This window comes from Platalea leucorodia (assembly GCF_965183815.1).
Source record: "Platalea leucorodia genome assembly, chromosome: 18".
In the NCBI taxonomy this organism is placed as follows: domain Eukaryota; kingdom Metazoa; phylum Chordata; class Aves; order Pelecaniformes; family Threskiornithidae; genus Platalea; species Platalea leucorodia.
In genome coordinates this window covers 1,903,007-1,916,045 of record NC_138840.1, presented here as the reverse complement: position 1 = coordinate 1,916,045, position 13,039 = coordinate 1,903,007, and the positions used below count along the sequence as shown (strand labels likewise).

The 13,039-nt window shown below is 39.2% G+C and overlaps 1 protein-coding gene across 4 annotated transcripts in view; it reads right to left on the bottom strand.

The window, feature by feature from the left end:
- Positions 1–13,039, bottom strand: part of KDM1A (lysine demethylase 1A) — a gene marked incomplete at its 5' end in the record, with an annotated part of 59,234 nt that overhangs the window by 20,777 nt on the left and 25,418 nt on the right. For all 4 annotated transcript variants that reach the window (XM_082329492.1, XM_082329495.1, XM_082329493.1 and 1 more), the window contains 8 exons: positions 3,852–3,966; positions 4,446–4,633; positions 5,391–5,523; positions 5,913–6,024; positions 6,712–6,785; positions 8,051–8,185; positions 8,913–9,003; positions 9,550–9,692. In XM_082329492.1, coding sequence (XP_082185618.1) covers positions 3,852–3,966; positions 4,446–4,633; positions 5,391–5,523; positions 5,913–6,024; positions 6,712–6,785; positions 8,051–8,185; positions 8,913–9,003; positions 9,550–9,692 — 991 coding nt within the window. The remainder of the gene's footprint in view (positions 1–3,851; positions 3,967–4,445; positions 4,634–5,390; positions 5,524–5,912; positions 6,025–6,711; positions 6,786–8,050; positions 8,186–8,912; positions 9,004–9,549; positions 9,693–13,039) is intronic.

The window sequence follows — 13,039 nt, the reverse complement described above, 5'->3', positions numbered from 1 at the left end:
TCACATTAAATAATCTCAATGGAGTGGAAACTATGAACAATAGAACGATATCCAGAAAAGCAGCAATTCTGAGAAGAATTCAGAAGTCAAATGGACAGACATCACATAACTCAGCTGCCCACGTGATGCTGTGGTGAGGAGTGCTAATGTGATTATAGGATATACAAACAAATAGATGAGGTCATTTTACCTCTGCCCAGCTATGGTAAGACTAAGCATACATTTTTGGTAGTCACAAATTCAAGGAAAATCTTAGGTAACTATTGAAGAGCTACCAAAATAACCCAATGGCAAGAAACATGCATTTACAAGAAGCAACTCAGGCCCGAGCACAGTTACTTAGTGAAAACTCTCTCAGTTGATCTTTCTCCTCCTGGAGATATTTATGAACTCCTAAATTTAGCAAAGGAAAAACTACAGCTAGAAACAGATGTCATGCATATTGAAATGGGAAATAAAGTCCTTGTTAAAAATTTGGCTTTAACTTTTGTGCAGGTTTCCAATATGATTAGTGAGTTCCTTATCTCCTGGTATATACAGAGATCTCCTGGTACACATTCCCATCAAGGTACTGCTCTTTAAGAAAACTGGCTGAAGTTCAGCTGTGATACACAGGCTAGAAGACCCAATAATATATTCTAGTTAAAAACAAAAGTCTTTGGAATTCTGAAGAAGCTAGACTAGTAAGGCTGTTATTACTACAAAGATTACACTACTCAAGATACTACAAAGACACTTCAATATGCAGGACCTCTGGGACTAGAAGCAGTTTATTAGAGAAAAAAGATACAGGATTGCTCCTCTAGTTAAACTCCAGTTTCTGAAAGATTAAGCCTAGTCTTCCAAACAATTGAACAAAAAACTGGTTTCCTATCATCCATAGGCATTGGGAATTTTTTCCTGTAATTTCAGCAGCAAAGTTTTTCCTAGTTTGCCATCCTTGACACAATGAGATCCCTGAACTTTTCAGCTGTTATTCAGTCAACATATTTTTTCTTGATGGAACAACTACATATTCAAAATGCAGCTTCCAGTGAATTTGTTCATGAAAACTTGTATTCAGACATGCCCAAAATATTTTTATGGAAATCCTGCCTTTCCAAGCATGAGACCCTGTTTCGTAAGCATTTACAGACCTGAAAATGTTGCTATTCAGTCACCTGGATTAATTCAGAACTGTAACAGAGAGACGCAAGGCTGTAGCACAACAGTGACTATTTTGCTACGCAAATACCAAAGCGCTGCTCAGAAAACCTTGTTGCATGATGAGCATGTGTCACTGCTCCACAAAAATCCTCTCCTTGAGGCAGTGATCTTTACTGAGCCTTGATACCAAACAGCAAGCCGAGAACGTGGCTTAGCCAGAGAACAGAGAGTCACCACAAAACTATGACGGAGAAAGGGCCTCATCTTTTTCATCACATGTGTCTAGGAAAAACAGAAGAGCCAGGCAAGAAAACAGAGCCTGAAATGTCACTGGACTTCCAGAAAACACTGAGCATTTCTGCCAGGAGTTCCTCTGCCCTGCGCTGATGGAGTCTCTCCATCTTAAAGTGTGTCTGCATGGCTACGACACCAACCCAACAGCACGACAGAGCAAGAGGCACCCACAGCACAGGCCAGCTGCTCCAGGACACACATAGCGCTCCTGAGGCTACCGGTTTTCTCAGCAGTCATTACCTGAACTAGACTTAAACCACGGGCAGGATTCCTATCTGAGCTACAACAGGTCACCCCACAGCAGTACAAACGTGCAGTCTCTTCATCCGCCTTTCGCTCCATTCACCCCCTACCTTTAAACACTTCTCAGAGACCACCTGGTCTCTGCCAACACGAGACCTTTAAAGAACTTCCACAGAGCTAACACAGCATGTGCTGTGATACTTCCAGGTTTTTTTGTTTCTGGATTAATAATTGCTCTCCAATCTGTTCAGTTTAAATAGTCTCTGCCCAAAATGCTATGGCAACAGAAATACAGAATGTGAAAGAAATAAATAACAGCTTCACAAGTTCAGTCAGGTCTACTTTAATATTTCAGTGTAATCACGTTAACTGCCACCTAACTATCGATGAGAAATGGTAATTGATTTTTTCAATTTCAGCCACCTGACTTGTGCTTTAGCATAGGATTTTATTGCATTTCTATTTTATTTCTGTGTGCTCTGCCTATTTGCATGAGGAGGAAAGTTTTGCATCTAGCAGCAAAACCTTTGTATGTGAGATGGTCTTTCCATGTAAACCAAAACCTCAACGCTACTTGTTAAGTGTGTAACAGAGCCATCTTAAAGCCACAAAAGCAGATACATGAACAGCCTTGTTATCCAAGGTTCATTACTTGTATTTCCCCAGTCAAGTCTTATCAAACATTTTAACAATTAATACCCTAGAACAGCACCTTCTTTGCGCAGCGGTTTTCTCCAGTTAAAAGAAAAATCTGGCCTGCCCATGATAGAGTGGAAGAAAACCCACTGGTACTTTAAACAGTCATCTGCAAGAACAATAACTCATTTAATAGTGCTCACTGTATGTACACTTTTGCTTTTAGTATGGTAAATGGCAATGAACAAAAACACTATGCTTACTGAAAATATCTTTCAACAACCTCTTGTGGCAGACACCAGCTGCGGATAAAACAAAACTACTAATGGCAAAGTCCAGCTGTAGAAACAGGCAGAGCAATACCTTTTCCCTACTTATGCATTTTCTAAAGAGGAGTTCTAAAATTATCTGTCAGTCTGAGACCCACAGGCTACAGTCACAGCCGCTTCGCTGCTCAAAACAGGAAACAAGGTCATCCATTCAACAAACTGGAGACGCCACAGCTTGCCTTTCCTCCAGGGCACACTGCATCTTAACCATATGGACGGGCCTGCAGCTCATCAAGCTGGAATGGTAATGCTCAGCAAGAGGAATGGAGCTATCACACAGCCTCTAGTCTGCTCCACTGGAATCTGAGTGTTCAATACTCTGTAAAGGCTGCGCTGCACCCCCTGAGAAACTCAACAGGATAACCTCCGAGCATTGAGTTCTGCAGCTCAGTCGCATAAGAGAATATACAAGTCAACAGCACCCCTTACATCTGAAAAAAATGTAATTTATCTTGGTTAGTGCCTAGACACTTAAGTTTGAAATCCTGGGCAGCAAAGTCGCCAATACAAGAAAGGACTTGAGGTCGTAGATGAAAGAGGCTCATCTACAGTTATCAAATCATCCCAAATTAGACAGACAGCCCCATGAAAGAAGTCTGGCTTCAAACTGTCAGTTCAACTTGAAAAACATCCAGTAAGCTGAGGTTTTCAAAACTGAGGCTAAACTGGATGCCAGTCCCATTTGCATGAGAAGCTTAGTGAAAGAGGGGAAGGGCTCAAACAACGTTCCAAGTGGCCAGAGAGAAACTTTATTTCAGAGAGACTTATGAACTAAGAAACAGGTTTTAATTCAGGAATGCTGCAGAGACAAATCACCCTTTCTTGGAGAACTCACTACGTTCTCCTGACAAAGTCGATACTTAACTAAGACAACACAGGACAACTTCACCAAGGTGCGAGACAATAAAGTAGCCTATAAAAATGCAAGTGTTACAGTAGATCGCAAGCAATGCAATTTAACAGACATAGCCTGGAATTCAGCATTAGTAAACTCATACTCATCCGTGTCCTGCCCTAATTTACTACAGAACTGTTTGCAAGTCAGTGGTGCTCTCTGCTTCCATTTGTCTTCCTACAAATACTATCTTCCTATCATATGCACATGTGAACAGTAACAGCATCTTTAAAAGTGCTCTTTTCTAGATCTGAAAGTACACAAATAAGACACTGGCACAAGTAGAAGTAGACATGCACCACAGCTACCTTTGTACAAGTTCCAAAACAGGAAGAGTTCTCCTCTGCTTGCAGTAGTGCTACCAACATGACCAAACAAATTGACACTTGGATCCCAGAAGACACGATCAAAACACAACACAACCTAGAAAAAAAAAGTATCAAGAGTTAGGAAGAGTGCACAGAAAAAATAAAAATAAAAATAAAAATAAAAATAAAAATAAAAATAAAAATAAAATAAATACACTCATTGATGTTTATCACTGGAAAGGTCAAGAAAGGAAAATCTGGTGAATACATACTGCGTATACATAATACATAAAGGTGCATACCTATACTGCCTTCCATAGGTTAGTATGCTCTCATAGTTTACAAACTTGCTGGTTAACAAGCTACAGCAGACATAGAGTCAACCTGCCCCTGAAATTTAACTATTTAAAAATTGTGTGGGAAATAGATGAGAGGTCCTTAGAGTCCTTCAGATAATTTTCAGCATCAAAATCTAGCAAAACAGCAGTGGAAGAAACATTCTTCCTCTCATCCACCATAAATATTCCACACACATTTCAGATTCCACCTATCGCAACCCCTGGTCTGCTGCAGTTCCCTCAATGACCAAGTCACCTTGTTAAGGTTGCCAAAGCCCATACGCTGCACTGCGGAAGTTTTCCATTCGGGAAGAGGCGGCACAAACTGTACTGCTGGCGGCTGCTGCTTCAATACTCCCAAGGGAAGAGTACACAGCACAGCATCACATTTGTAAATGAAAGTCTGGCTAGTAGATCGGGTATTTACAGCTATCACTTCACAGCCTGGAAAGGAGAGAGAAAAACAATCATTTAATAGGCCAGGAGGCAAGAGAAGTGGATTAAAAATTAAAGAAACTACCATAAAAATATACCCACAGCAGAAGACATTTCGCTTATGGAGACAGCTTTACACTAACAATTATTTAACTTGTAGGCAAGTGAACGTTACTGGCCACATAGCTCAATTCCAGAAAGCGTAATTTACACAGCATCTGAAAATGGCCATACTAGGATAAGCCTAAAGGTTCATCTAGGCCAGGAAATGATATTTAAATATATGCATAAACAAATAGCAAGTAGAGAGTGAGCCTCTCATTGAGTTACTCTCCCAGTTGACAGCTTCCTGAGCCCGCTGTTTTGACGAACAACAAAAAGATACACTCCTTCCATTTATTTGAGTCCATATTACATTCATTTATACTTCTAATACCATGTCCTGTGGCACCAAGTCTTAAGCAGTCGATCAATGAAGTGAAGAAGTGGGAGAATGAATGTGAACTTGTGCATCAGCAAATACAACTGAAAAGGATGGTGTCAAACCAGCCACAGAAATAAGCAAAAAACATTAAAGATTAATAAATCTCTAACAGCTTCCTATACAATTAATCACAATAAGAAATGTGGCTGTTTATCTAACCCAAAACATATAATGGGAAGGTTTTTAGATCAGTCTTCACATCTGCTTCCAGAAGCACAGAAATCTTATTTCTATGATCATACTCCCTCAGAGCAGTTTTCCAGAGGAGGTGGTTTCATTTACCTGATGCTGTATAGCGAACCTGTCGAACTGCTGTGTTTAATTTAATATCCAACCCTTCTGCCAAGGCTACAGGCACACAGGAATATCCATTCCTCACAGTCAAGTGACTGCCTGTGAATTCAAAGTCATCATCCTAAAATGAAGATGCATAACAAGCATGCATTTATAATGAAATCATATCATTCGATAGAAAGTAATCAGCAACTTTACACAATGACAACATTTTTTTCAAAAACTTGTTTTCAAAGAGTGAGTCAAATTTGAAACCCTTTCTGTTTATTAGTCAAGTGGTAAGTACAGGAACTTTCAGTAGACAGTATTATTAGAGACTGCTTTGGCACTAACAGAAAGCTGTCTGGAATTTCATCAGCAAATAATCATCATGTAAGAGCTCAGTATCGCATACAAGCAGATAGCACTTAAGGGTTTAGAAACTGTTAACATAGAGAAGCTTCCATGAGAATGAAATAAATATAGCTTAAATTTCTAGTGTATTGCTGAATGAACACATTAATTAGCTACCTGGTCCCAGTGCTTCAATGAAAGCGTTGATAGGGGTGTAGCATTAGCAAATTCTAGGTTTGCAAAATGCCAGTCAAGTATTTGCCTGTCTCTTGATGATAGATAAACATCACTAGGAAGAAAAAAAAAAAAAAAAAAAAAGCACATAACACAAAAGACATTTAGTTTGCTAGAGTAGGATGTTGCAAATGCATTACTTTTGTTCACAGTCTTTTTTGTTTGAGTCCCTCCTTAGTGGAGAAATAAAAAAATTAAAAAAAGAACACAAGCAGATTCTGTTTCAAACATTCAGACATCCTTCATGAAAGCTGAATATCAAAAACAGGCAAATTCACATTTTCAAACTAGAGTTCATATAAAATATTGCAAGTGAAGCTAGAAACATCACTTCAGAAATAAAAAAAAGTTACATAAATAATGGCTGAAGTAGCATGTGTAAAGAAGACGACTAAAAACCTAGCATAATCACACAGAGCACAAAACAATATTCTGCAAAAACAAGCAGGATTAGTATGCTATCATTATTGATGGGGTTTTCAAATCTCAGATTACTGGTTACAGTAAGGATTTATACTGTAACACACCCTAGCTAAGAGCCACCTTTTCTGTCCAAGTCACCTCTAAAAACGAGGAAGATGAGTTCTAAAACCGAGTGAGCTCAAACTTCGTGTTTGTACGTTCCTAACCCCTTGAGTTACCATAATTAAAAGAAAGCTTACCATAGCATTTTTGAAACTCAGTGAAAAGCAGCAAAAAACCTGCTTTCCTGAGTATTTATTTTTATAGTTTGTATCTTTACCTCGGTGGATTGGCTTCAAGTTCTTGTAACTTCTCTTCCAGCTTTCCTTGTGTTTCTGCCAATTCATCATACTCCTAATAAGATTAAAAGCTAACATTAAAATCAGCTTACATGTAAAAGGACTTAAAGACATCAAGTAGCATCAGACTAGACCTAATCTCAAGAGAAGTCAGTGGAAGATTCATGGTTTTAGTGCAATCTAAATCAAGTTCTTTATTTTTTAAACATTTAATCCACCACATTTTGTCCTTCTGCTGTTCGAATATACAGAAGTCTACACCACACTGCAGAACAGATTAGTATGCTAATATTTCAGGAATTTAAACACTCAGATTTGGCGAACATGAAGGTCCATTACAGTCCTGGTATTTTAAAGGGTCCCTATGGTACTAACAGCTTTTTCATATTGCACAAAATGTTATTTCTATTCTTCTTTCTCTCTTAAAAGATTATAGTTAATATCGAACACAGTTTTGCAAAGCAGAAGCAATCATGCAAAAGGCAAAGACATGACCTAATTCAAGCTTCTTTCAGAGGTTTTTTTCTTTCTCATTTTAAAAAACGTTAGTAGAACTAGGTATAAAGGCAACAATCATTTTCCTTCAAGGCAGAATAATTTGGAGTGTCCAATAACAGTGACAAGAGCACAAAGCTGTTCACTGGTGACAAAACAGAAGATCTACTACTTATGCATACACAAACACATCGAGCTTCGAAATAAAAGTACGTATCTTCTGTTGAAGAAGTAACTAAAAAATGATCCTTGCTTCTATCTGACCTGGGTTAGCAAGGTGTCTTTCACTGCCATAGAAAGAACAGTTTATAAGGTTTCCTTTTTAAGGCATATTTCTACATCATGATACACACAGAGGGGGGGACTAACTCTGCTTGTCAAGACAGAGCTCTGTGAATGATAATCTTTGGATAGAAAGAAGTTTTTTCCTCAGGAAACCACCTTTTTTATCTTAGAGAAAGAGCATCTCTCTTCAAATACAGATTTTATTTCCAGACTACTGTGAGACCCAGCAGTACTAACGACCCAAGTTTGACCTAAAATTTAGCCTTCAAAACATTAACTGCTGACAGAGCCAGCACACACTGTTAACTAAAACTTAGCCTTCAACATCTTAATACTCTCCATCATGAGCCATGAAAGATGGGTACCTAAAGGTACTTAATGCAGCCCTGTTATCAGTATGACAGCCCAGAGTTACCATCCATCACATTCTCTTGAGAGCACTGGATGAGAGCAAAAGATGTGGGAACATTTATATTGGCTAATTTTATCTGGCTGCTGAAGTCCTCAGAAACCACTGACTGTACGTATGTCATCCTTTACCTTGCAAAGTGCAGTGAGATCTCTGTGTTTGCTTTTCACAAGGAACTCTGCCGTAATATCCCGAGGTGGCTTCACTTCTGATGCTTCCTTATACTGTTGATGAAGTTCTTTAATCTTCTCTTTTAAATTCACCATCTTTTTCAGGTGGAGTAGGAAAAGGGAGGAAGAAAGGAAAGAAAAAAAAAATGAAGGAAGATAGATTTCATGCAAGTTACTGTGTAAAATGGATATTCACCTCAAACTATGCCATTATACCAAAGAGATTTCCTGGTTTTGACAGATGTTACTTATATGCAATTCTACCTCCAAGAAACCACAATAAATACCACCAACCCCAGAACAACATGGCTTAAACCCAACATCACTGATTTCTTACAAAATATGTTGCAAATAATTTACAATATGAGAGCTGTCCTCAAGACATTTTGAATTTGAGAAGCTTACATGGAGAAGTAAAGATGTCATCTACCACAACCCAAAACATTGTAAGTAGGCCTAAAACACTGTTTCTACACTACCAATCAGATCTGTGGTAAAGAAAGTAAACATTTTAAAATAACCCCACCAAAGCCTCAGTCATTATCAACATCTCTAAAGGAAGCTATGAGGCAACACTTCATCATGTCTGTCCTCTCCCTATTTATGTTTTACAGTCTTCTGCCTAATCACTGATGGGCTCCTCCTCAAAAATGGAGACTCCTTTGTCATAACAGTGCTTCTAGGCAGGTCTTAAATTAACAGATACCTTTAAGAACAGCATTAATGGCAACTTTCTGATATTTTTCCATGTAAGTTTTTGTACATTTTGCCACTTTCTGAGGAACACAATGCTATCCTCTTGTTCTAAATGTCATCATCTGACCTTGTTAAGAAGATCTTTCAATTCCTCTTGTGTTTTCACAATTTTCTTCCAGTGTTCAATCTGCTCATCCTTCACATGCTTCTCCTGCAATCTGGAAAAGGTGAAAAGTGAGAGTCAGTTCAGCATAAAATCCTAGCGTTATTGAGAAAACTCATTATCACAATCTAATTAGTGTAATGCGATCATAGCACATGTCATGGGATATTTTAGTAAATACTTGTATGGCAATTAAAAAATTAATACAAGTTTCTGTAAATAAGGGATACTTGACTAGCTAAAACTTGAGTCTGAAGTTACCTACTATTATTAAAGGGCATATTACAAATGCTATTAGCTTTCAAGTAGCATAAGTGGGCTGTACGTACACCAATTCATACTAAGTCAATTATCCACTATCAGTTACTGTAGTAGTGATTTTCAGGAAGCTTTCAAGAAAAGATGTTTGCTCCTTTAACCATCTTTGGCATATTTTGCTTCAATAAACACGAATCACATACACAAACGAGAACTCAGAGAGACCAAACAGCTGTATTAAGTGGGTCATGCTTACCCTAGGAGCATCACAATTGTTTCAGGTATCTTTTGGAAAATCCTCCACAAAATAGGAAAGTCTACCACGAAGATGGAAGTCACTTACTGTATGACAACCTCCAGAGCCTGACCTAGGGAGACAGGCTTATTATTGAGAACATTAAAATCCAGCTGATGACTGAGATAGGAGGTGGCTTCCAGCAGACGATTAAATTCTTGCTCCACCATTTCATCTTTCTCTTTTGGAACCTAGGAGTCAAAAGAACAAACTTTTTTTTAATAACCTATTCATAAATAAAAAAGAAAAAATACAGGTCGCCAAAGCTCAAAGCCTCAGGGACAAGACACTTGAGTAGTACAGAGAAAATTTTAAAAGAAACCAGAGCAATGACTCAGATTACCTTCTCCAGTGCAGTCTCATTTCACAACACCTTGTAACAAACTCAAAATGCTACCATTCCCCAAATCAGAGGAATGAGAAAGGCAGGGTGCACATAAATTCTTAGAGCAGTGCTCAAAAAAAAGGTATCATGGTATCACATTCCCTAAATTAGAGTGACACTTCAAGAGTACAACAAAAAAGTAGCTGAGAAGAGCCCTTGTAAAAAGAAATTTAATACCCTTAGCACTCTCAAATGGTCAGACGCCAAGGTCTGTACAACACAAAGTCACTTTGCCAGGATGTCTGGCCAAAGAGCTACAAGAAGAGCTGGCAAATCACGATGACAATCAACTTCTCTTGCATGAAGAAAGCAAACCAATTTATGGGCGCATGAAGATTTCCTTACTGGAAGGTGTGTTCATCAAAGCTCCAGAAACTGGCCAATGGGACAAGAGACCACCCCGACGGTAGGATGGCTCTACACAATCACAAGGCTTTAGAAGGCTTGGCATAGCTCAGTGATGTAGATAGACAGTAACTTATCTTTTAAAGTGGCCAGCGTGACTAGAATAGAACAGACTAGACTATTTCAGTTGGAAGGGACTCACAACGATCATCTGGTCGAACTGCCTGACCACTTCAGGGCTGACCAAGTTGAAGCATGTTATTAAGGGCATTGTCCAAACGCCTCTTAAACACTGACAGGCATGGGGCATCGACCACCTCTCTAGGAAGCCTGTTCCAGTGTTTGACCACCCTCCCAGTAAAGAAATGCTTCCTAGTGTCCAGTCTAAACCTCTTCTGGCACAGTTTTGAACCATTCCCACGCATCCTATCACTGAATCCCAGGGAGAAGAGATCAGCACCTCGCCCTCCACGTTCCCTCCTCAGGAATGGTGGTATTTGACTGTACTGAAGATACACACTTAAATAGTGCGTGCTGCTGCCAGCGTGGAAATATCAGTTAGGTGATGACAGTTGCATGTGCTGGAAAGAGCAAGCATCACATATTAACATCTGTAAAACACAGTCTAGGTTAAAGAAAGGATAGAGAGAAAGCACTGATGAGTATAAGAGAAAGATCAGCACGAGGAGAAGGAAAAAAGTACACACTTCAGAAAGACTGGGAAAGCTCTTGGATGATTGCTAACCAGAACAAAAAGAGCTTGCGAGGTGCTGTTAACAGTGCTAAGCCTATCCCCGTAACTCTATCAGATGGCTCTTTTCCAATTGTTTTTCACCCCTAACTCAAAGTATACCCTGTGTCGACAGGGAAGTTATATCAGCATCTCATTGCTCTAATTAGGATTCCTCTTCCACTTTGCAGCTGGCCACTCTAAGCATTCATTTTTGGGCCAGTGGTGATCTTCTAGCTCTGTAGATCTTTCTTGTCTGGCATTTTCCCAGACTGAAACACTGAGGTTCACAAATAACAGTCATACTTCATCTCTGGGTACATATTGTAAGCATAACAAGCAAACTTTTCCAACTGCCTATATTCAGATGTTGATTCTTCCACTATTGTGGTAAAATGTCTTAGAATCCCAATACTGTTCCGCAGGTAGTGTCTGCCTGGAGACTTAGTGCATCATGAAATGAGTTTCCCTATTTCTGATGGATCTACCTTTTTGAGAGAATCCTAAGAACGAAGACACCTCCCCCACTCCATGGCTGCCAAAAATTAGTGACTCAGCTACTCTGCAATCAGTGCAAGGTTCTTTTTTCTTGATTATTACTGAAATTTTCCTATCACTCAAGGTTATTATTCTCAAAAATGAATTATCTAATTTTTGACACTACTATATTTGATACTATATCCACTATTTAGTTCTCAAGATCATGTGCTTTAAAAACATGATAAAAGTTTTGAGATACTGTCAGCTCAAAGACTGGAATATTGTATACAACAGCACTATAGAAGACACAGATTATACAATGACTAGAACACATATGTAAAGATTATATATGTGGATATATATGAGGATATTTCAAACTTTCCCTATACTTATCTCCAGTCCTGTCCAAACTACAATTTCAAGATGTAGATGCATGCTTACATTTCTGCTCATTCGTGTAAAAACTGAAAATCTGTCCCAAAGACCTGCATCACCTTCCCTGGTTGACACTGCTCCCCTTCAGAATCACCTGCTGAAACTTCCTCTTTAGCCAGATCTGTACGGATGATTCCTCTATGCCATCCTCTCTAGTACTTGCTGCCAGTCACATTCGATAACAATTATATAACTCTTTAGCTAGGTAACAACGGAATCTGCACCTATAATGAAAAAGATTTGGGTTTTATACTAAGTAGAACATGTATTTCCCAATTATGAGACTATTTTCCTATATGTACCAGAAAGCTTCAACAAGGCTACTGAGCATCGCAAAGGTATAAGGAAAGCTTCCAATGGCAGCTCCCAAATGCGAACTTTTTTGTCACATTCCAGTGACACACCCACCGCTGACTTAACCTTTGCATTCTTGTACCACAACTGAACGCTAGGATCTGCTTTAACAGCATGGGTATGTACTACTGTGCCCTTTTAATTTTTTTCATCATGAAAAAGGAAGAGCTGGAAATGAAAAGGCATGACCTAAATGACTTTGTTTCTAGGATACTTCCTTACAGTCAATCCACGGATAAGTGATTCTGCCTCTGAAGAGAAGACCCTGGGGATGAACAGGATGCTGCTGCAGCTTCTGGCTTAACTAAAAGCCCTGTCTCTGTGGGCCAGAACGTGCTACACATCCTCAGTAGAAGTCTCAGTGGAAAACAGAGGACTTGCTACTCCTAAGCACTGCATTAAGACTGAACAGAGGCTCTCCAGAGCCACAAGCATACTCCACTGAATGATTAGATTTCTAAGATCTTTTCTGGAAGACAAGGTGTAGGATAGCTCTCCTGAAGGTTGAAAAATTAAAATCAGAGCCCCAGTTTCAAGCAACTGATGGTAATCACCTTTATCATTTAAGGTTTATCTTCCAAGTTCCAGCTTAAGCATCTATTATTACACCACAAGTCATCTGTGATGAATGAAGAAGCATTACCCAAGCATGCAGAGACAGCATTAGGAAAAAACAGAAGTCAGCCAGAGTTGAAACGGAGATGCTGGACATAAGAGGGCAACAAGAAGGGCTCTCCACATACACAGCAGTAGCAAAAAAGTAAGGATAATGCAGACTGCAGACTGGCTGCTGAGCCTAGTGGTAATGG